General features: G+C 44.4%; 2 protein-coding genes across 4 annotated transcripts in view; one reads left to right on the top strand and one right to left on the bottom strand.

The window, feature by feature from the left end:
- Positions 1–265: 265 nt before the first annotated feature.
- On the top strand, positions 266–6,235 carry LOC139537271 (uncharacterized). The gene is made up of 2 exons (XM_071338395.1): positions 266–472; positions 1,934–6,235. The coding sequence occupies exon 2, from the start codon at positions 1,960–1,962 to the stop codon at positions 4,288–4,290; it is 2,331 nt and encodes a 776-aa protein (XP_071194496.1). The 5' UTR covers positions 266–472; positions 1,934–1,959; the 3' UTR covers positions 4,291–6,235.
- Positions 6,236–7,181: 946 nt separating this feature from the next.
- Positions 7,182–21,477, bottom strand: part of LOC139537270 (bromodomain and WD repeat-containing protein 3-like) — a 29,405-nt gene continuing 15,109 nt past the window's right edge. The window contains exons 22-40 of one of the 3 annotated variants that reach the window (XM_071338392.1): positions 21,348–21,421; positions 20,556–20,748; positions 20,224–20,340; positions 19,941–20,048; positions 19,654–19,778; positions 19,501–19,583; positions 19,134–19,245; positions 18,881–18,942; positions 18,472–18,627; positions 18,193–18,313; positions 17,840–17,965; positions 17,648–17,735; positions 17,496–17,549; positions 17,214–17,357; positions 12,846–12,998; positions 11,090–11,262; positions 10,866–10,954; positions 10,618–10,755; positions 7,182–10,309 (exon numbers count right to left, since the gene is read on the bottom strand). In XM_071338392.1, the coding sequence (XP_071194493.1) occupies positions 9,582–10,309; positions 10,618–10,755; positions 10,866–10,954; positions 11,090–11,262; positions 12,846–12,998; positions 17,214–17,357; positions 17,496–17,549; positions 17,648–17,735; positions 17,840–17,965; positions 18,193–18,313; positions 18,472–18,627; positions 18,881–18,942; positions 19,134–19,245; positions 19,501–19,583; positions 19,654–19,778; positions 19,941–20,048; positions 20,224–20,340; positions 20,556–20,748; positions 21,348–21,421 (2,844 nt within the window). In that variant the 3' untranslated portion in view covers positions 7,182–9,581. Of the gene's footprint in view, positions 10,310–10,617; positions 10,756–10,865; positions 10,955–11,089; positions 11,263–12,845; positions 12,999–17,213; positions 17,358–17,495; positions 17,550–17,645; positions 17,736–17,839; positions 17,966–18,192; positions 18,314–18,471; positions 18,628–18,880; positions 18,943–19,133; positions 19,246–19,500; positions 19,584–19,653; positions 19,779–19,940; positions 20,049–20,223; positions 20,341–20,555; positions 20,749–21,347; positions 21,422–21,477 lie in introns of those variants that run through there. The other 2 variants (XM_071338394.1, XR_011667497.1) reach the window with 2 other exon arrangements.

Raw genomic sequence — 21,477 nt, 5'->3', positions numbered from 1 at the left:
GTAAGGCCATTCTACTGCCAATGTTTGTCTATGGAGATTGCATGGCTGTGTGCTCGATTTTACATACCTGTCAGCAAAGTGTGGCTGAAATAGACAAATCCACTAACTTGAAGCGGTGTCCACATACTTTTGTATACATTGTGTAGATATCTGATAGATAGATAATCCCATAATGAACAAACAGAGCTTCGTGAGTTACCTTAAAGTCGTGACGCCAGATTGCCATGGAAACTAGACTACGCTCGCAGCTGAGAGAAAACAGTGCGCTGTAGAACTTCAGTTTGTTTCCTTAAGCGCCACTGTCGTGTTGGGTTGGACAGCGATCAAGCACGAACCTACATCTTCTAAAGATAATAGCGCACTGTGCACGGTGTATACAGGTCGGAGATCCCAATTTAACCTGTTGGATATCACTTATTGTTGTTTTGCTTACTATACTTTGGCTAAGTTATACCCTTTCCTCAGCAGTCAGGTGAGTAGGCTAAAGTCTATGATTTAATTGTATGATCATTGTCATGCTACATTTAATACAGGAATCATTTCGAAATGCATAAGGTTTGTGCTTATTTTTTTAAAATGTCAATATCAATCAAATGCACATTTGGTAGGCTAATGAAATGCATTGCCCACGGATTGATTAAACAATAGCAAACAGTGTTGGCCAGTGTGTAAATTATACAATATATATATTACAATATTGCATCAGGTGAAGACGTGGAAGAATAGGTGTAGGCTAAACTCAACATGTTTTATTTTTTATTTTAAATAGGCTATTTTATTAGTTTCTGTTCAATAAAATATTTGTTGTTAATCATTTTTATATAGCCTACGTAGTCTGTGAGTGTTTACTAGACTAATAACGGGTTTGTAAATATTATTTTGGTAAATTGCATAGACTGTGCACATGCAGCATCATTTCGATGAATATAGGCTAAAAATGACTGTAAAATAAAATAAAAACTCAAGAGAACTGATTGATAGGCTAGCCTACACAATATTTTACTAGATCGAATCTGATTATCAAGAACAACACTCCCGGCTTTAGCCTTTATACAATATTTGTATTGCAAATGTCTCAAATATACAACAAGAAATTGTGAATATGTGAGAAGTGGCGACTATGTTTTTTACATGCATGCAGAAAATCCAAGAGAAGACGCAGCGAGAGGTGCTTTATTCAGTGACTGTATGACTCATACGGTTTTATCTAAAGAGTGGGAGCAGGCGGGCGGGCTGGCGAGATGGGGTTGCACATGAGACCAAAATTCTGCAGCATGCGACTATTATTCTAGTACATGATGGATTCCATAAGAACTGTCCTTGCAAACTTTTGGAACATGAGGGAAAGTAGACTATATATACCCCAGGTGTTGAGCTCCCACCACTGTTCAAGTTAAATCTGTAAAAGTAAACTAACCAGATTTGTGGGATATCGTTTTAAAATGTTTACATAGCCTTATTGATTTGTTTATACACAAGAGTATTAGTCAATGAGTTCATTTATCAATTACTAAGTTGACAATAAAACCATTATAACCTCAAATCACAGGATCAAGTGCAAACAAGGTCAAGGTATGCTCAGTCATATTACTTATCCTCTAAGAGAAAGTTCCAAGCTGGTCACCTTCCTGTTGAATTTTTTATTTTACATCTTCCACCCCCCTGTGTGCATGTGTATCTGTGTGCGTGTACCGCTCTTATGCGTAGTAGTAACAAGACATATTTTTTCGTTTTTAATTGTGCAATCTGTGTCTTTGGTGTCTCTTGTGTTTCAGACACCCCTGAACTCAATGTGAATGAATGATACTATGAATTACTTAGTAGTATTTCTTCACTTGTCATAAAACACATTCAAATGTTTCCCATTGAACACACATTTTGTTGCATGAAATTACCCAGCTTCTTCCAAATACAATATTGTCTCCTTTTGCAGTTAAACCCAAGATAATTGATCTCCAAATGGATAGAAGATTCCACAACTTGACTCTGGAGCAAGTCCAGACTTTGGACCAGGTGTTGACAGAGGTAATACCCATCCACGGCAGAGGAAACTTCCCCACCCTGGAGGTTAGACCCAAGGACATCATCCACGTAGTGAAGGACCGGCTGTTGGAGAGGGAGATCAGGGTCAGAGACATCCGCCTCAATGGCTCCACCGCCAGCCATGTGATGGTCAGGGACAACGGCACGGGCTACAGAGACCTGGACATCATCTTTGGAGTGGAGCTGCCCAGACAGGAGGACTTCCAGGTCATCAAGGAGGTGGTGCTGGGCAGCCTGCGTGACCTCCTTCCCCGTGGGGTTAACAGACGCAAGATCACCTGCCTCACCATGAAGGAGGCCTATGTGCAGAAGATGGTCAAGGTCTTCAATGAGCACGACCGCTGGAGCCTTATCTCACTGTCCAATAACAGGGGTAAAACAGTGGGGCTCAGGTTTGTAAGTTCCCTGCGACGCCAGTTTGAGTTCAGTGTGGACTCCTTCCAGATTATATTGGACCATATGCTGGAGTCATACTGGGAGACTGAGAGGAGGCAAGGAGTTCAGTGTGAGGGATTGGAGTCACACAATGGCATTGTGTTACATCCAGATAGAGGGGCAGAGAAAACCATAATGGTACCCCAGTATTCTTCCACCTCTGAGAATCTAAAAGAGGATAAAGACAAAGATTCAATGATGACTCGCTTCGCTGACAGTCCGTGCCACAGTGAACAGGTTGTTGTTAAAGAGGAAGAATCATCGCATCCGATGAATGTGCATGCAACTGGAAAACAAGAGCCACTGGAAGTGTTAGAGATAGAGAGAGCAGAGCTAGACCTTGGAACTCTGGAGAATGAGGAAGAGGTAGAAGAGGAGGAGGTGGTAAAGGTTGATACAGTACTTGAGATAAGAGTAGAGGAAAAAATGCAATTTGTTCAGAATACAGATTATCCCTCACTTATATCCTCCTCCAAAATATTGACAGACGTGATGGAACCTCTGGTGTCAAATATATCTGTAAACCCTCAAAGTAACATAGAGGAGTCACTGATCTCTGAGTCAAAAGACATCAAGCCATCCCCAGTGTTGCTCACAGAGAACTCAGTGCAAGAGCAACTTCAAGTGATGCCTCAATCCACATCCCAATCCTGCACTGCTGTCACACAAAATGTACATCTTGAACATTTATTCCCTCCGCCAGCCAAGAAAACCTGTAATACATCCCAGGGAATTGTCCCTGACTATTGCCCCTCACCTAAACCACCAAGGAAGATGTCACGGAAGATGAGCAGCATCTCATCACTCCCTGAAAAATGGTCTTTGTTAAAAGATTTGTCAGATCTTACAACACAGCTGTTTGAGCCTATAGAAATACTTCCAACACCTCAACCAAATCACTCTTTATTAGACACTGATCAAGGCCATTATTCATCTTCCTCAGTGTCCAGACAAAGGAACGCAGAGGGCACTAAAACATTCACAGACCACCTTACTCCAGCCGTTTCATCCCAGGATAAAAACATCTCACCCCGTACCGTAGAACAAATAGTCAGGGTGAAATATTCAAAAAAGCCTCCAGACTCAGATGCTTCTGAGGAATCATTGTCCCTTCAAACAACAGGGAACCGAGTCCCAGAGACTGAACCTGCTGCTACTCAGGAACTAGCGCCACCAGAGACAACCACAGTCTGTCCACGGGCAGGGGCAAGTTCGGCCCCAAGGGACAAGGCCAGCATCACTGTGGTAGCAGAGTGCATGTACGGGGACTTTGAGCAAGCCATGGATCATCTGCGTTTCCGACTGATTGCCACCCATAACCCAGAGGAGATCAGAGGAGGTGGGCTTCTGAAGTATAGTGACCTGCTGGTGAGGAACTTCAGGCCAGCCAGCGAGACAGAGATCAAGTCCCTAGAGCGCTACATGTGCTCCCGCTTCTTTATTGACTTTCCTGACGTTAGCGAGCAGCAGCGCAAGATCGAGGCCTACCTGCGCTGCCACTTTGTTGGCGACGAGGAGACGAGCAAGTATGACTATCTGATGACCCTGCGTCGGGTGATAGATGAGAGTACAGTGTGTCTGATGGGACATGAGAGGAGGCAGACACTCAATATGATCACTGTCCTGGCTCTGAGGGTGCTGGGGGAACAGAACGCCATCCCCAACACTGCCAACGTCACCTGCTTCTACCAGCCTGCGCCATACATGGCTGACCCCATATTCAGCAGCTACTACATTCCCCAGGCAGCACAGCCACCCCTGCTTTACCACCCCTACCCTTTACATGTCCACATGCAGACCGGCCTGGTGTAGCCCCAGCATGTGAGTGGGGGAGAGCATGTGGGCTGCATTCTATATGGTTCTACTCTGTATCCAGAGGCACAAAATTGATTTAAAAAAGAAAAGAGGCATGAGCGCAATTTGTTCAATGCTTTGAAAAGACGCTGCCTATGACGTGAGACAGCGGACACAAAATGGGGAGAGTTGGAGCTTTATCTTTGGATAAAGGCCACCACGTCACTCTTTTCAAATGAAAAATGTTTTGAATGGGAGAGAGAATAGCTGATTACTCACTGAGAGCAAGCTGCAAGGGAAAATGTCACAGAGGGAAATTACAGTTTACGTGGCTGTTTCAGCTGCAGCAGCAGGCTAGGCTTTGTCTTTGTTACCTTCCTGTGACACGGGGATCCTGTACTGTCAATGAATGACAAAGTTGTTCAAACATGACAGAAATACTGTATGAACAGTTGACTGAACATTTCTTATCATATACTATAGTGAGGTAGAGGACGGGCAAGTATGCTGCAGTGGATGAAGGTATAAACACTTCAAAATAATTAGACATACCATAGTTGATGTAGACCAAAATCACAACACATTATGTTCAAATTAGACAGTATCTGATCAAGCCAAAAAACTGTGCTGTATTTTAGAGAAAACCTGATGAGTTGTTCTTCACGAATGTAAGTGAATTAACTTTCTTGAAGTGATCATACTTGTGTTTAAAGGTAGACTCAGCTAAATTACTTTGCCATGAGCAACACCACAGGGACAGCAGGTAGCCTAGTGGTTAGAGCATTGGGCCAGTAACCGAAAGGTTGCTGGATTGATTCCCTGAGTTGACAAGGTAGAAATCTGTCGTTCTGCCCCTGAACAAGGCAGTTAACCCATTGTTCCCTGGTAGGCAGTCATTGTAAATAAGAATTTGTTCTTAACTGACTTGCCTATTTAAATAAAGGATCAATTTAAAACATTGTCCCCCCAAAATATTGAGATGCAAGACTAGTCACACACAGTATTTGCGCATGTGCACAGGTTTGCTTTAAGCTGTTCACAGCATTGTAGTCAGTGCACTGAAACACCAGAGAAGTTGAGCCTCACGCTTTAACGCTCTTAGTTCTTGCGGGAAATTGACCCACTATGCTGTCATATCGCTGAATCTACCTTTAATATTGTATTGTAACGTCACAAATCTTGATATGACATCATCAGCTGTACTTAGGTCTTGGGAAAATGTGACGTAGAGTACATATTGATTTGTTTTCTGGGTGTTAATGTCTGATTGCATCCTTGGTAAATGTTTGAGTGTCTAATGAGTGACTACATGAATATATCAGGGCGAAATCAGGGTTGTTAAGATGAAAGACAGATTCCAAAGTGTTTTAAACTATCACCCCTCAGTTTCGTTATGTGGTAGTATTTAGAAGTAACAGTTAGAGATCTAAGTTGTAACTGTGAGACAGAATGACACTCACAGCAAACATAGATTCACTGTTACTTATTTCTGTGTGCCATTTCATTGTTAAAGATACCCAAGAGGTCATTTGTAAAAGACCCACAAAATGTATTTTCAGCACAGGCGTGGCAGTAGGTGAGTTACCCAAACGGGCAATTGAATCTGAAGCACAATGTAAACGTACGCAACCTTGTTGTTAATTAGTGAACTATAGATGTATCGGATGTATGTGTGATTCACCAATTCGATATAGATGAAAGTCTAATGTAAATGTAACTGTGCAGTAATCTGGTACTTCTCATATACCATAGCGTTGATTGTAAATTGTAATACAGTAATCTATGTTGGGATTCTTTAGGTATAATCATTTTGTCTCATTATCGGAACTTTATCTGGAGCTACTGTCATGTATCGGTAGAGAAACATCATGCATTTTCATGATCTCTGTATCCCCATTCATAATCAAATATTTGCTCAATTTGTATGGTCATTTTGATAATAAACCTCATACATTTAAACATCCTCAGATTACTTGCATACAGCCTCTAGACAGTGATGCTGATTGCCCTGGAGTGAAAAGTATCTGGTTGATGTTGAATGTAATTATCATGGCTTTCTGACAGGAGGTGACTTCAGCATTCAAGAGGAAGTAACACTTTATATTTTTACACTTTTATAATAGCCCAAATTGATACATTTGCCTGTTTCCATCCAGAGACCCTCAACACCACTGCAGTCTTTCTGGGCGTGCTGAAGCACCATGCGTCAGAGGATTGTTAAGTATTGTTGCTAGCTGAGTGTCTGACTCATCTCTCCAGTCTTCAGTGCATTATCTAGTGGAGGTACCTCCATCACAAGGCTAACTGGCTGATAACCAACCAACCATATCACCAGACTTGTCCACTCTCCTCCTAGCTTCCATACCCTATCCAACACGTAGGCTGCTACTCCTCCTCCTCACTCTCTCTGAGATAGAGCAGGTAACTGTGGGACAGTGGTGTGGGGTAGTCAGGGGCAGAGGCGGGTGGGACTGACATCACTGCAGAGATATGGCCCATGGTGCATCTTTATGACTCATCATCATGGCTCTTTGAGGGGGCAGCCAGAGATGACTCACCAAGCCAGGGATGGGTTTTAAACAGCCAGACAAGAGTGGCTATTGTGGAATACACAGGGCCTGGTGAAGAGTGGCAGCTCAGCTTGTGCCAAGTGTGTTGACTGGCAGGATGTGAAAATCCTGCCGTGATGACTCAAACAATAACACGTCAACAGCATGGGGTCTGGGAAAACAAATGAGGTACAGGAGAAAATGGCTGAAACACAGAGGAAGTGTGAATTCACAGTACCATTTTGCCATGAGAAGTGACAGAACATTATATATCATGTTTTTCTATGGTGATTAAAGTGGGCATGTTTGTATTGTGTTTAGAGAATGTGACGGAATGAGCCAAATACCAGGGGCACCAAGTTGGGAGAAAATCTATGTCGCTCCTTTATTTTAAAAAACAAACACAATCAAAAATATTGTGTAGAAAAAAAAGTCACGTTTATTATTACACCTAGAATGTCATCATTGCTGGATTCAGAAATTACTAATCTGCTGCTTAAAGGCAAGTCCATTTACCATCTATTATATTAAGAGAACATGTTCACAAATTATTGAGTAGGGATTTATCCATTGGCCCAAGTGATGTCTTTTCAAACTATACCCACACAGTTTGCAGACGAGTTACTGCTGTCTCGCGATTAACTAACGAAAACCTTGATTGCAGTCCCATCTCTTTCCCTAGTGTGGCAACATGACTAGCAGTAGCATGGCCCATCAGATGACACCTAAGGGGTATTTCAGAGACCCTAAACCAGAGTGTAGTAGGGGAATCATGGGGTAGTGGAGCCGGGTGGATCCTGGGGGAATGGGGAGCAGAGGGCTAAGTCCTGGAACACTTAGCGTATGACACACACAGAGCACCTTATGTTAGGAAGTGGAAGGAGAGAAGAGAACCTGGCTGTCTGTAGCCTTAGTTTCTGTTTCTTAGGCAACGTTGCCAAGTGGCTTAGCTGTGTCGGACCCTCCGACCTTTGACCAAGCAAACACAACCCTCTGGTTCAATAATGCTCACAACAACAAAATCTATCACAAAACAGCCCAGAACAGGTGTATTTGTATGCAAATGTGTTGAATATTATTGGCACAATTTATCTGCGCTTTGTACACACAAATAAAAAGTCCTTCGTTGTTTAGAACTGCATGGAGCGAAATCTGTCCTTTGCTCTTTGTGGCTTGTCTGGTCATCCAATATTGTGATTAAGAGTAAAATCAGAGGGCAGGATAGCATACTCAGCCCAACAAAAGCCATCTCAAATTCAGCTGCCACATACAATAGATACATGTGCAAACATTTCACCATCATTAATATTAGCTAAGGAATAATTGCAAAGTGTATAATACAGTGAAAAAATATAAATATTTCTGTAGTAAAAAAATGTCCTTTTCAGTATGAGGTGGAAGTGAGTGGTGGCTATGGGCGAGCCTCTCCCCAAAGTACCATGATGCACTTTGGTTTGTGTTTGAACCAATGACTGGTTTGAACATGCTGGGTTGAAGGACAGTGCCCTGGAAGTTAAAAATTAATGTGTGCATTTGATTTAGATCAATGAAAGTATGTTCCAACCAATAGAAATAGAACTCAATGGTAGACCCTTATACAATCGCTTTGCATTTCTCCTTTCCAATTACCCACACTCTTTCACTACACTAGCTACCATACTAGACATCACTCAACCATAATAACCACACGCTACAGGAAGAGGATACGGCAAAGCCTCTATTTACCTATTGTATGTGCAAATATACAAACTCTATAGAATTGATAAGGATTACGGGGGATATAGCATTGAGAACATTCAGTGGCCCAGGAGTTAACTAAGGAGGTACGTCTGCCTCTGATTCAATGGCGGAACATTGTATTGTAGGCATGCAGCATTTTATGAGTAGACATAATTAATGATGAAAGAAGTCACCACCTCAACTAATTAGAATCAATAAGTTCCCACGCAAAGATAAAGTCTGAGAACTAAAACCCACAGACACAGCAGTCCTCTAAGACCTAGCCTGGATGCCTAAAAATAGATTCATTAATGCAGTGAATGAGCACACCAGAGTTGACCTCCCAAAGTGAAGGATGGGGGTTGGGGAGGATGAAGCATAGTGGGAGGGTTAGCGTCAATCAGACAACCCAACACTGAGAGGGGGTCATGTGGAAGAGGGTCATTTAGGGAGAGATGTACTGTACTGTTCAGACAGAACACAAACAGAGAGAAGTAAAGGGAGCATCAGTCTGTCTGTCATCCAGATGTAGAGGACAGCAGAGCTTAGTCTCCTTGAGCTATAACATATGAGCACCAGTTTTTGGCATCTCTTGAACCTTTGTTGTTGTATGATCAGGAAGATCGGAGGTGAGAAGGAGGGTAAGAGAAAGATGGGGGAGGAAAACTGAGGATGAGAAGGAGAAGAGTTATGAGTTGATAAAAGCGGAGGAGTAAGAGGAGTCTTTAAGGCCCAGGAGAGCAGTAAGTAAGGCGGAGGTGAGTGAGTTGACTTGTGGGTCCATGTTGATGAGTAGCTTTGAAGACCAGGGAGGGAGATTCCTTGGCAAGATAAGGAGCACCACTGCCAGTAGAGTCGTAAACAGTCTCGTACACAAAGCAAAATGATACAAAAATCAATAAAAAAAGTAAAGCAAAATCCCTGAAGTATTAATTTAGTCAATTGTACAGTCTCCAGTCTCACTCCTGGTGGGTAAGGTAGATAGGTGGTTGGTAGGGGTTAGAAGGCCCAGTTTAAGGTGGTTTGAGGGGGCTGTGTGAGTCAGTGGTTCCAGCCCATAAGGTGGCTGACCCGGGCCTTTTCGGTCATGCGGCGTACCCGTCCTGAGCGGGACATGCCTAGGTTGAGTGGGTCCTCTGTGGTCCCTGACTCGTCGTCTGACTCATCGTTGTACAACACTGTCCTGCGGCCCTGGTTCCGAGTGTTCACCTGACCAGACTTACTGCGGCTGCTGCTTTTCTGACCGCCCTCTGCCCCACCCTCACCCTGTTCTGAGTCCTCCTCCTCTTCTGATTCCTCCTTTTCCTCAGGCTCATCTTCGTCCTCAGGCTCCTCCTCTTCGTCCTCAGGCGCCCTCCCTTCCTCTTGCTGCGGTGGCTGTTCCCCCTCTTCCTCCTCGTCTTCACCTTGTTCGTCTTCATCCTCCTCTTCATGCTCCTCTGCCTGGACTCGTGCTCTCTTGGCTCTTTCTGGAGCCTCCTCTTCTTCCAGCATCCTCTTCCCAGAGACGGCCATCTTGCCCTTGAGGCCCATTTTTAAGCGGGGAGCTTTGCTGTAGTCGTGATCTCCCCCGTCCACAAACTTTCCAACCTCCGACTCACTGTCCGATTCACTGTCTGATGAGGAGGAGGAGGAGGATGATGAGGAAGACGAGGAAGACGATGACGAAGATGAGCTATTGGATCCTCCAGATCCCTCTCCCTCATCCTCCTTCAGCACTCGTCTCCTGTGGCTCTGTCTGGTGCCGTTAGTGAGAGGTCTGTTACCCTCTGGGGGGAGAGAGAGAGGCACACAATGCCTCCCTGTTAAACATAGCACAGCAACACCTACTAAAGTAGCCTCCAGTAACTGCTGCCAAGTAGACTTACATGATAACCCTTTCTAATTGTGTGATTTTGGCAGCAGTGAAAACATAGTAATGATGTCATTAACTGCTGCGATTTAACCAGGCTGACTCCAAACATTTAAGCAGTTGGCAAAATCATACATTTGTCTAGATAGCTTGGTGAAACAGCTCTATCTATGAAGGACTATTTATCCACTGCCTGCTGGTGTTGGTTACCCTGTGTAGTAATACCTGAGTTCTTGACGGGAGTGGTTTGGCTGCGGGTGACACGGTCGGCCCCTGGACCCCCACTGTGGCTTCCTGTCCCTGAGTTAGACGATGACGAGGGTTGGCTGTCCTCATCCACCATCACGCTGCTCGTCTCTGACGCTGCAACAACAGCAGCACGTCACGTAACCACCCAACCCACATTTCACACTTCTCTAAAACACATACCGCCACACAGCGACACAAACATACACTCACGACAAGAGTGTTACCTTGAGATGGCCTGCGAGAACGCTTCTTGGATGAGGTCTGTAATTCTTTTGGTGTTGGTTTCTTCCTTGACTTGTGCTTCCCTTTAGGACTAGAGTTAAAGAGACACCAAGACATAGTGTTTTAGGTGGAATCTGAATAGATCCTACAAGGAGTGGTACATAATAGTTGGGGTTATTACAGTGGATTTAAGAGTTGTAGAGAGGGGTTCCAGCCAGGCCAGTACCTGGAGGGTTGGCTGGTGGCAAGGGAGCTGCCTCCGCTGTGCAGTCTCTTCCTGTAGCTGACACTCTGGCGACTCTTCCTCCGCTGGTTCTGGACTGCAGATTTGTAATCCGAGATGATGGAGATGATTTGTCTTTCAAAGAAGGCTGATAGGCTCAGGGTCATGGTGTAGATCTGAAGATGAAACAATGAAGATCAAAAATACCATTCTCTCACAAAACACAGTGTGCCTTCAGAAAGTATTCATTATTCCACATTTTGTTGTTACAGCCTGAATTCAAAATTCTATACACAATACCCCATGATGACAAAGCAAATACATGTTTTGAGAAATTTTTGCAAATGTATTGAAAATGAAATGCAGGAATCTAATTTACATAAGTATTCACACCCCTGAGTCAATACATGTCAGAATCACCTTTCTGGGTAAGTACAGTTGAAGTTGGAAGTTTACATACACTTAGGATGGAGTCATTAAAACTTGTTTATCAACCACTCCACAAATTTCTTGTTAACAAACTATAGTTTTGGCAAGTCGGTTAGGACATCTACTTTGTGCATGACATAAGCCATTTTTCCAACAATTGTTTACAGACAGATTATTTCACTGTATCACAATTCCAGTGGGTCAGAAGTTTACATACACTAAGTTGACTGTGCCTTTAAACAGCTTGGAAAATTCCAGATGATGTCATGGCTTTAGAAGCTTCTGATAGGCTACTTGACATCATTTGAGTCAATTGGAGGGGTACCTGTGGATGTATTTCAAGGCCTACCTTCAAACTCAGTGCCTCTTTGCTTGACATCATGGGAAAATCTAAAGAAATCAGCCAAGACCTCAGAAAATAAATTGTAGACCTCCACAAGTCTGGTTCAGCCATTACAAAAGGAGTTGAATACTTTTTTTTTAAAGAAAAAAAAGAAGCTTTTATTTATATAATAATTTATAATTAATTTTACCCCCGGTATTCTCCCCGATTTCGTGGGATCCAATTCGTAGTTACAGTCTTGTCTCGCTGCAACTCCAGTACGGACTCGGGAGAGGCGAAGGGCGAGAGCCGTGCGTCCTCCGAAACACAACCCAACCAAGCCGCACTGCTTCTTGACACAATGCCCACTTAACCCGGAAGCCAGCCACACCAATGTGTCAGAGAAAAAACAGCGCACCTGGCGACCGTGTCAGCGTGCACTGCTCCCAGGCCCGCCACTGGAGTCGCAGTGCTCGATGGGACAAGAATATCCCTGCCGGCCAAACCCTCCCCTAACCCGGAAGACGCTGGGCCAATTGTTTGCCGCCCCATGGGTCTCCCGGTCGCGGCCGGCTGCGACAGAGCCTGGACTCGAACCCAGAATCTCTAGTGGCACAGCTAGCACTGCGATGCAAAAGTGTTGAATACTTATTGACTCAAGACATTTCAGCTTTTAATTTTTAATTAATTTGTAAAAATGTATAAAAACCTGATTCTACTTTGATATTATGGGGTATTGTGTGTAGGCCAGTGACATCTCAATTGTATCAATGTAAATTCAGGCTGTAACAAGAAAACGTGGAAAAAGTTAAGGGGTGTGAATACTTTCTGAAGGCACTGTATAAGGGTCAGGGTTATAAATTGTTGAGATACAGCTGACCCACCGCATTTCTTTCCCCCCTTGAATCTTGAAAAGAACTCAAGGGCACTCAACCAATCAACGTTAGTTGAGGTGCAACCCAAAAAATGTATCCTCATTGAAAATCTTGTCAGAATCAGTACACTAACCTGTGACTTCTTGTTGGGCGTGTAGGCCTTGGAGTTGCTGAAAATGAGGCGGACATCTTTGGCAAACTCCATGGGGTTCTCGTAGTTCCCGATGATCAGAGTCTCTGTTACAGTCCCCAGGTCCATGGGAGTGTCTATGATGTCTCGATAGTCCTGGGAGAGGAGGGAGAGAGTGCAGTGTTTAGGACATCTGAAACCACAAAGTAACTGTCCAGTGTTTCCAGATTTCTATGAAATATGACCTATAAGCAATGTTCACTCAAGTAATTTTTTTTCGGCTAGCTGTTCTATCATTCAGCCTACAGTAGCATCCAATGTCTGGTGTTCAATTTAGGCCTACATTCCATGAGATTTTAGAAAAAAAAATATGCAAGGCTTGACATTAACCTGTTAATCCATTTGTCCTTCAGACAAGGTGACTGAAAACGTTGTGTTGTTTGATGTAAGAAACCACTTTACAAAATTAAATGCATTATTATTCCCATACCATTATTACAGAGAATAAGACAAATGTTAGCCTCTGCCTATTGGCTCAAAATACAACACTGCCCCTTTAAGACAAGAAAAAGCTCTTTACCCGACTCGCTTTTCAAAGGTCTAGAAATGTACACATTTTGTGCTCTTGTAGGAAGCAATCACTCCCCCATTGCTGACTACAAATTATATATAACTGGGCTAATAACTCACTAACTAGCAAAGGATATGAACAAATGTGCACAACGTGGCTACATGCAGCCCTCACTTTGATCTCAAAACAAGCGCATCTACTCAAGACCGGTAATGCTGTAAACACAGTCCAGTTCAAAGTGAATAGCACAGATCTATAGATGGCAATGGTATATTTGCATATAGCTAGAGGAGTCCTGATATCTCCAGGAGTGATAAGTATAATTGTTCTCCTAGGCAATCAGCAATTAGTACAGGGAGGTGAGCTCTCCACCTCTGCTAGGCAATTAGCAATTAGTGTTAGTTCTTCAGTCTCCGCTGGTTTCTCAGTGGCAGCTGTGTCAGTGGCGGTTTTGTTGTAAAACTAAGACCGTCGCTGAAACAAAGAAGGTGCTGTAGAATTGTTCTGCTGAGTTATTTGAGGAAGGAAAGAGAGGAAGGCTCCACACCACTCTCTTACTTGAGTATCTGAACTAGTTATTTACAGATTCTCATTTTGCTCTTTTGTAGCTTTGTCATGTATGTGTGTGTTTTCTATACCTGTTCGAACCTCTCCCTGTAGGCTTTACAGACAGACGCTCATCACCCCTTGGCTGCAACCCTTCTAATTTAATGTACCCTGAGCACACAACCCATGTGGAATTCCGGGTCTCTGGCAGCGTTTGCAACTGCGGTCAAGAACGCAGAGTTCATCTCAGCCTATGCTGCCCTTCAGTCCCTTTATTTTTTGGCCCTGATGGGCACATGGATCACCCCAGAGAACACTGCTACTCCAGCAGCTCTCATCATCTGACTGTTTTCTCTCATAGTCCAAGAGCATCTGGTCGTCGCGGTGGTGGCACAGGTCTACTCATTTATCTTAAGTGGAGATTCTCTTTTCTCTCTCACCTGTCCAGCTCCTCATTTGAATTGCATGCTGTCACTGGACGATGGCTCACCGCTCTTTGCACTTGGCGACTTCAACCCCCTTACGTCTGCCTTAAATTTCTTTCCAACTCTCATTCACCTCCTTGCCTCTTGACCTCACCCTTTCCCAATCAACTCCAACTCACAAGGCAGGTAATATGCTCGACCTCACCTTTACTAGAGGCTGTTTGCTTACTAATCTCACTGCAACCCCCCTCCAGGTCTCTGATCACTACTGTGTTTCCTTTTTCTGTCTCCCTCTCCTCCAACCCTACCCACTCAGCCCCTACACAGAGGGTCATGCGCAGTCTCAATCTTCGCTCTCTCCCATCATCTCTCCCTTCTGATTCTGCCTCTTCGACCCTACTCGCCTCCCTTTCCGCATCCTATGACTCGCACTGTCCCGTTTCCTCCAAGACAGCTCAGCTCTCCCCTCCTGCTCTGTGGCTAAGTGACTCATTGCGAGCTTACAGAACAGAGCTACGGGCAGCTGAGCAAAAACTATCATCCTTTCACTCCCTTCTCTTCCTCTGTATCTGCTGCTAAAGTCACTTTCTACCACTAAGTTCCAAGCTTCTGACTAACCCTAGGAAACAATTTTCCACCTTCTCCTCCCTCTCTGTGGACGACTTTGTCAACCACTTTGAAAAAAGGTTGACGACATCCGCTACTCATTCACTCAGCCGATTAAGTCCACTGGTCTCACTCACACAGAACTACCCCTACGCTTTGACCTCTTCTCCCCGCTCTCTCCAGATGACATCCTGCGACATCTCTGGAGAACTTCTCACTTCCCTCATCAACTCATCCCTGACCACTGGGTGTTCCCCTCAAGAAACCAACACTCGACTCATCTGCCGTGAAAAACTATAGACCTGTATCCCTTAGGATTGCATCCTACGTGGCAGGCCGCTCCAACCAGGTGACGTGGAGAGGATCGGTCTGCACTGGTGTAGCACCACGTACTCTCCTGACATTGCTATGCGGATGCCCAGTTCAAGCTCTTCTCTGTTCTGGCACCCCAATGGTGGAACCAGCTTCCCCCTAAAGCTAGGACAGCAGAGTCCCTGCCAATCTTCCGAAAACATCTGAAACCCTACCTTCAATAATCATCCTCCTCACCCTGACATACACCCCCTCCCAAAAGAAAATTATGCCCTTGCACAGCTCTGACTACTAATAACTACATTGAGGAAAAATGTACTTTCTATGCCTGTGATATGTGGTCGTCCCACCTAGCTGTCTTAAGATGAATGCACTAAGTATCTCTGGATAAGAGTGTGGTAAATGACTAAAATGTAAAAATAGGCCTACTTGAGCTCTGAGTGGTTATGGCGCACTGGTCTGTGTAGAGTACGGGCTGAGTCATTAGTGTCAATGCAATGGAATCCTACTCCGATGCGTTCTGCCTACAACAAAATATGTTGCATTGATTCGATCACAATTCCTACAGTAAAGGGAAACATTTATAGTGTTAACTAAGGGGAAAAGACTCTACAAAGTTGAGTGAAGTTCAATCTCGTGCTTCTCTGCGGGGGCTGATATTTGCCTAGAATTAATTACAATAAGAGTGAAAGTTTTCCTTCCAAAAATGGTGATTTAAGGATGTTAATTGAAAAATATGATTTTCTGTGTTGGAATGATTGTGGGCACAGTCCAACAACATAATGGTGTGGGCATCTACTGGTCATTAAAAATATGAATGCGAGTTGGCCAGTTCAGCCATGACATGTTCGATGAGGAAACAGCAAGCATTTTTTTAAACTGTCTGTTTGAGATACAAGTTGTTGTAGGTGGGGTTTGGCCACAAATAAGAGTCAACAACATTATTTGGGTATCAGTTAACAGGATATTAACTTTTAAAAGTGACATTTTCACTGGACAGTTACTTTAACTCAGAATTGAGGACAGGTAGTTCGTAATACTTCTGATACACAACAGTCAGACTGATGAGACCCTCAGTTTCTCTGATGGAAATGAAACATAGTGGGCTGGTTTCCCAGACACAGATTGAGCCTAATCCTGGAGTAAAAAGAATCTTCAGAGGAGAAGCACGATTGCTTTTTAGTCCAGGAGCAGGTTTTATTTTGCTCAGAGAAAACAGGCCTTAAAAGGAAAACTCCACCCAAAAACTATTTTGGTATTTGTTTCATTAGTCTATTGTTGATATAGTCCCAAAATATTATGTATGTCACCAATCAAGTTTTCAAAATACAGAAATACAGCCGGTGTGATGCATTTAGCATCATATGATGCTGCGTTCTGCATCATGTGATGCAAAATGCATCACACCGGCTGTATTTCGAAAGTTTTATATATATAGAAAACGTGATCGCTGACATGCAAAACACTTTGGGACTATCAACAATGGATTATACCAAAAGATAGTTTTTGGGTGTAATTTTCCTTTAATGTTAGAATCCACATTAGAAGAAATAGCGCCACTGTTCGCCCCCAGCCCGTTTCTTATTGTTTTTGTTTATGAAATGGTAGAGCCTCCAGCACCTTGCAAAAAATTGTAATACATACTCTACTGTTCTATTGCACGTACAATGATATGCAATGATTTCCAAGGGGGGAAAAAATGATATCTTTGTTGTTGTAATATGACAAACGTGTCAGTTACACCATTACTGACTCCAGCTTTAACATGTCACTGTGGGGGAACATGTCAGATTGTTAAGCACTCAGATCCTAAGGCACTAATCCTGTAGCAGGCTGTTATCCTTTCTGTATGTGAGGGGTTATATAATTGGTAGGGATTATGATAACAAGGAAGGAGGAGAGCCTCCTTACTTGGTAGGTGAAGAGGTCCACAGGCTGTCTGAAGGGCTCAGAGTCAGGGCCGTCCATCATACGCCGCAGCAGTTCCCGACACTGGCCCCGCCAAGCACGCACATCTAACACCACCCCACGCTTCTTAGGACTGGGATTGGCCCGCTGATAGTGGGAGAGTGTGAAGGTGTCCAGTTAGATTGATACAGAAAAACATTGGAAAAGTGAGATAATGGGGAACAGGAATCCCAGTCATTGCAACAGCAACGGATATTCCATGTTTGAGATTAATCCTTCCCTTACCTGTTGTCCTGTGGAGGTCCCTGGAGTGTCAGAGTCCATGTCCACCTCAGCAGTCTGCACACCAACACACAGACACATGTACTCTTAGTACTGCGTAATACATCACCAAGATAATTCAAATATCACTATGAACTCGAGGTGTATACACACACATCTTCATGTTTCACCTCATCCTCTCCACTGCTCAGCTCTGTCTTCACCTTGTGGTACAGATCTAAGATGTCTGTGCAGCTTTGGTCCCTGACAAAAACACACAACAACAAAACAGCTGGTCTTATTTACAGTCAAAACTAGGTTCTTAATGAGTCACCATTTCACAAAGGGGAAATCTACACCATTCATACCCGATGTAGCGGAGGAGCACGTCAGTCACCACCTTGGCTGCTGCCACGATGGGGCTCTGGGGCTCGTTGAAAGTACGGGCGTTGTGCTCGATGTAGCGCACCTCCCACATCAGAGCCGAGATCCTCCTAGGAGAGATGAACATCCCGAGGGGATAAGCTGAGTGAGAGTCACTGATCTCCTCAAACTGGAACATACCCAAGTCCAAATTACAGCTGAGATACAATGGGGCTGACTGGAGGATTAGCAACAACTACAATTGGCTTGAAGGATTATTCCAGTGTGAGTGGTTGGTCTGAGTAGGTTCTGAAGTACTGCAGTGTGTCAGGGTGCAGGCTGAAAGGCCAGTGCTGACCTGTAGAAGCGGTTCTCCAGCCGTCTGCGGATGGTGCTGAGGTCAGTGGGGTAGGCCACTACAGTGCAGTAGAGAGGGTAGTCCCGCAGGTCCACTGGTGATGCAAATGCCTTGGCCAAGTCTACCCAAACACGACACGTCACACGCATTAATCAATACCACGCCATATCCAAGACCACTTCCGACTACAATCGACTGAGACTTAAAAATCAGGGTCACCCTTGGCTCAATTCGTCCAATATGACAAGCAGGACTTCCTGTGTGGTACCGGTGACATACCCAGTGTGAGCAGCTCGTCGATGCCAAAGATGACCCTCTGGCAGTCCTCGTCCCGTGTGTGAGCCCCCCACTCCCCCTCCTGGGGGCTGTAGAGGCGAGCCTTCACCTCCTCCTCCGTCACCACCACCCCGTCACCAACATCCTCTGGCAACTCCGCTGGGGGAGGAACACAACATGCCAGTCAGAGAGACCATATTGCGTCATTGGCTGGCTGCTCAGTCTCACTATCAATAACCTAATCTTAAGTATCATACTAAATACAGAGACTGCATGTGTTATGTTAAGTGATTGAGTGTGCTAGCTAGAGGGATATTTGAATGTGTAAATTCTGGATGCAAACTCAAACTGCATTATCCAGTAGATGGTCTGAGATGGTTGAGGAGCCACTGATAGAAGCAGTGATACTAACCTTCATCAGGAATGGGCTCCATGTCCCAAGGGCTCATCTTCTCCCTCTCGCTATTATCCCACCTAGTGAAGAGAAATCGCAACTTAACATTCAGTATCATAAGACATTAATATTTTCCTCCTATTGGGTGTAAGCTACAGTATGAGCTATCGAGGCAAACACTGACGTACCCCTCCAGACTGTGTAAGCTGAGGTCTACAGTATCATCTCTATCTATTTAACCCAGTGAGATGCAAGGTACACATTGACTCACTTGACAGTGTAGCACTGGAACAGGCTGTCTGGGTACTCTGGCTGGAGTGGCTGATGGTCCTCCACTGAGCCAAACCACCAGGCGTCATCGATGATGCTCCGGAAGCGCATACCTAGCAGGGACAAATCATGCTTGTTTCAGTACATGCTGGTCCGTGAATCACCACACGGATGTATGGGAGCATGAACTGAAACGATACATCCCACAGAACACAAACATGTGGAAGAGTGCACCACATTCCTTACATGGCACACGAACAAAGAGAAGTGTAGGAGATAAACAGGTAGGGGAGTGAACTGGGCACAACCTCTAACAGGCTTGTGTTCTGCATGCTGGAGAGAGGGTGGCAGAGGGAAGCAACACTAACCTGTCTGCCAGTTGTGCTCTTTAGCTTCGTCATAGAACTGCTGAAGCACTAGGAAATCAATGACATCCGGCATGTCATGGTACCTGAGAGAACAAGGACATGTCATTCATTGCTATATTCTTTTCACACAAAAGAATAAGATGGATGACTCACTTTAGGGAGAACGACTCATTGGTCATTTTGCCTGAGATGGGGTGCAGGAAGGCCAGTTTTAGACAACAGAGGGTGGGGGGGCCCACTTCATACTTGATACCAACTACCTTCACAGACTCCTGGTCCTGAACGACGAGAAAACAGACAAAGAGAGAGGGGGTGATAAGAGGAATAAAACACTAGGCCACATTAAAGATATGGAATCCATGAAGGACATACAAAATACATAAAATAACATATAGTAGACAAAGGAAGCAGTGTGAGTAAGTGTTGAGGGTTGGTCTTACCCTGAGGTTAAGCTTGTTCCAGGACTGTTTCTGAGGGTTGATGCTGTAGGCTTTGGCCCTGCGCACCGCCCTGACATAGGCCTGGTGGCCCTGCCTGAAGTACATCAGCTGGTGAGCAATAGGAAGAGAAGGGTCATCATACAGGCCACAATGTCTATCAACTAGGACACAAACCTTGCACTATCGTATAAAATGCGGTAGAGATTAATGTCAAAATGTGAAGATATTTTGTGGGGTACTCTGCTGAACCTCATATGGCCCATCAGGCAGTAGGGTTCCTTACCTCATCACCCATCTGTGGCACAAAAGGCGAGCGTCGGGGGATGGTCTCCATGATCCAGGACGGGGGAAGCCATTCCTCTGCATCACAGCCAGCCAGAGACAGAGACGAACTGGGTTTCTGAGCACAAAGAGACTGGGTTAAACAGTACGCAATATCACACATGCTAAGGAACTGAAACTTTCCCTCTGTCATTAGGCCTCAGCACATAAACTAGCTACAAGCACTATAGTCTGTATAGCCAGTAACTGAGATACACCATTTTCAAGCAGCCTGTTGGCTGCACCATTCCCTGCCCAATGCCCATGTCTCTACTGTACATTCTGTGAGCTCACCTTCTGTTTGGTCTGCTTGGGCTTCTTCTTCTCCTCCGCCTGCTTCCTCCTGGCCTCCTCTCCCTGGCCCTCTGCCTCCTCCGAGCTGCTGGAGCCAACAGGCGGCCGCACCTGCCTTCTGCTGGTACGCTTGGGGGGCTGGAGGTTGATCCCCGCATCAGCTGTCCAATCAGAGTAGTCACTGGAGGAGACACTGAGGGGAAGAAGAGGCGTATGGAAATGTCTATCTTGTAGTGCTGTCAAAATTATTATTTTGTTGTTGGTTAAATCGCATGGGTCTGTAGTTAACTACGATTCATTTAAAATTTTGAAATTGTTCAAATTTGACCCTAATTAAAGATGTTTCAATTTAAAACCCATTCCATTTGGTTGTAGGTATAACATATTTTGATTAGAGGGGAAGAAAACACCAAATAAACGGAGACAACATCTCAGCCAGGTCGGATATTACAGTTCACGGAAAAAATCATACAGCTATCAGATCTAGCATACTTCTAATACATGTTCAACATGAACTAGACACAAGCTGCTACTGTACTAGAATTGTGATAATTTTCTTTAATCTTTTGACCTGAGAACTACATCAAAAACAGTAGCTAATTGGAATGACTTTAAAAAATTGTGTTGAATCTAGAGTAGAGGCATTCAGCCATGGAATTCTACACATTCTCATTTGGTTAAATAGCTAGCTAACGTTAGCATAACTGGCTAATATTTGCTGTTATCTAAAGAAACGCCTGGGAAAGTGTTTATGGTTGAACTTTGACTGTTTAGGAGATGATAGACATTTACCTGGAACTGCTGTCACTCTGCCACTGTGCTTCCCCATCAGAGGAAGCATCACTGGCCTCTGCCTGCTCCTCTGCCTGTAGACACATGGAAACATGATTAGACCTCCTCTAACATGACAACACCAAGGCCT

Source organism: Salvelinus alpinus, chromosome 13 (assembly GCF_045679555.1).
Source record: "Salvelinus alpinus chromosome 13, SLU_Salpinus.1, whole genome shotgun sequence".
Lineage (NCBI taxonomy): Eukaryota > Metazoa > Chordata > Actinopteri > Salmoniformes > Salmonidae > Salvelinus > Salvelinus alpinus.
Note: the sequence above shows the minus strand (reverse complement) of the source record. Positions and strands in the feature narration are given on the sequence as shown.

Excerpts from the sequence above, each read along its gene's own strand:
- LOC139537271 (XM_071338395.1), top strand. The coding sequence starts at position 1,960 with ATGGATAGAAGATTCCACAACTTGACTCTGGAGCAAGTCCAGACTTTG.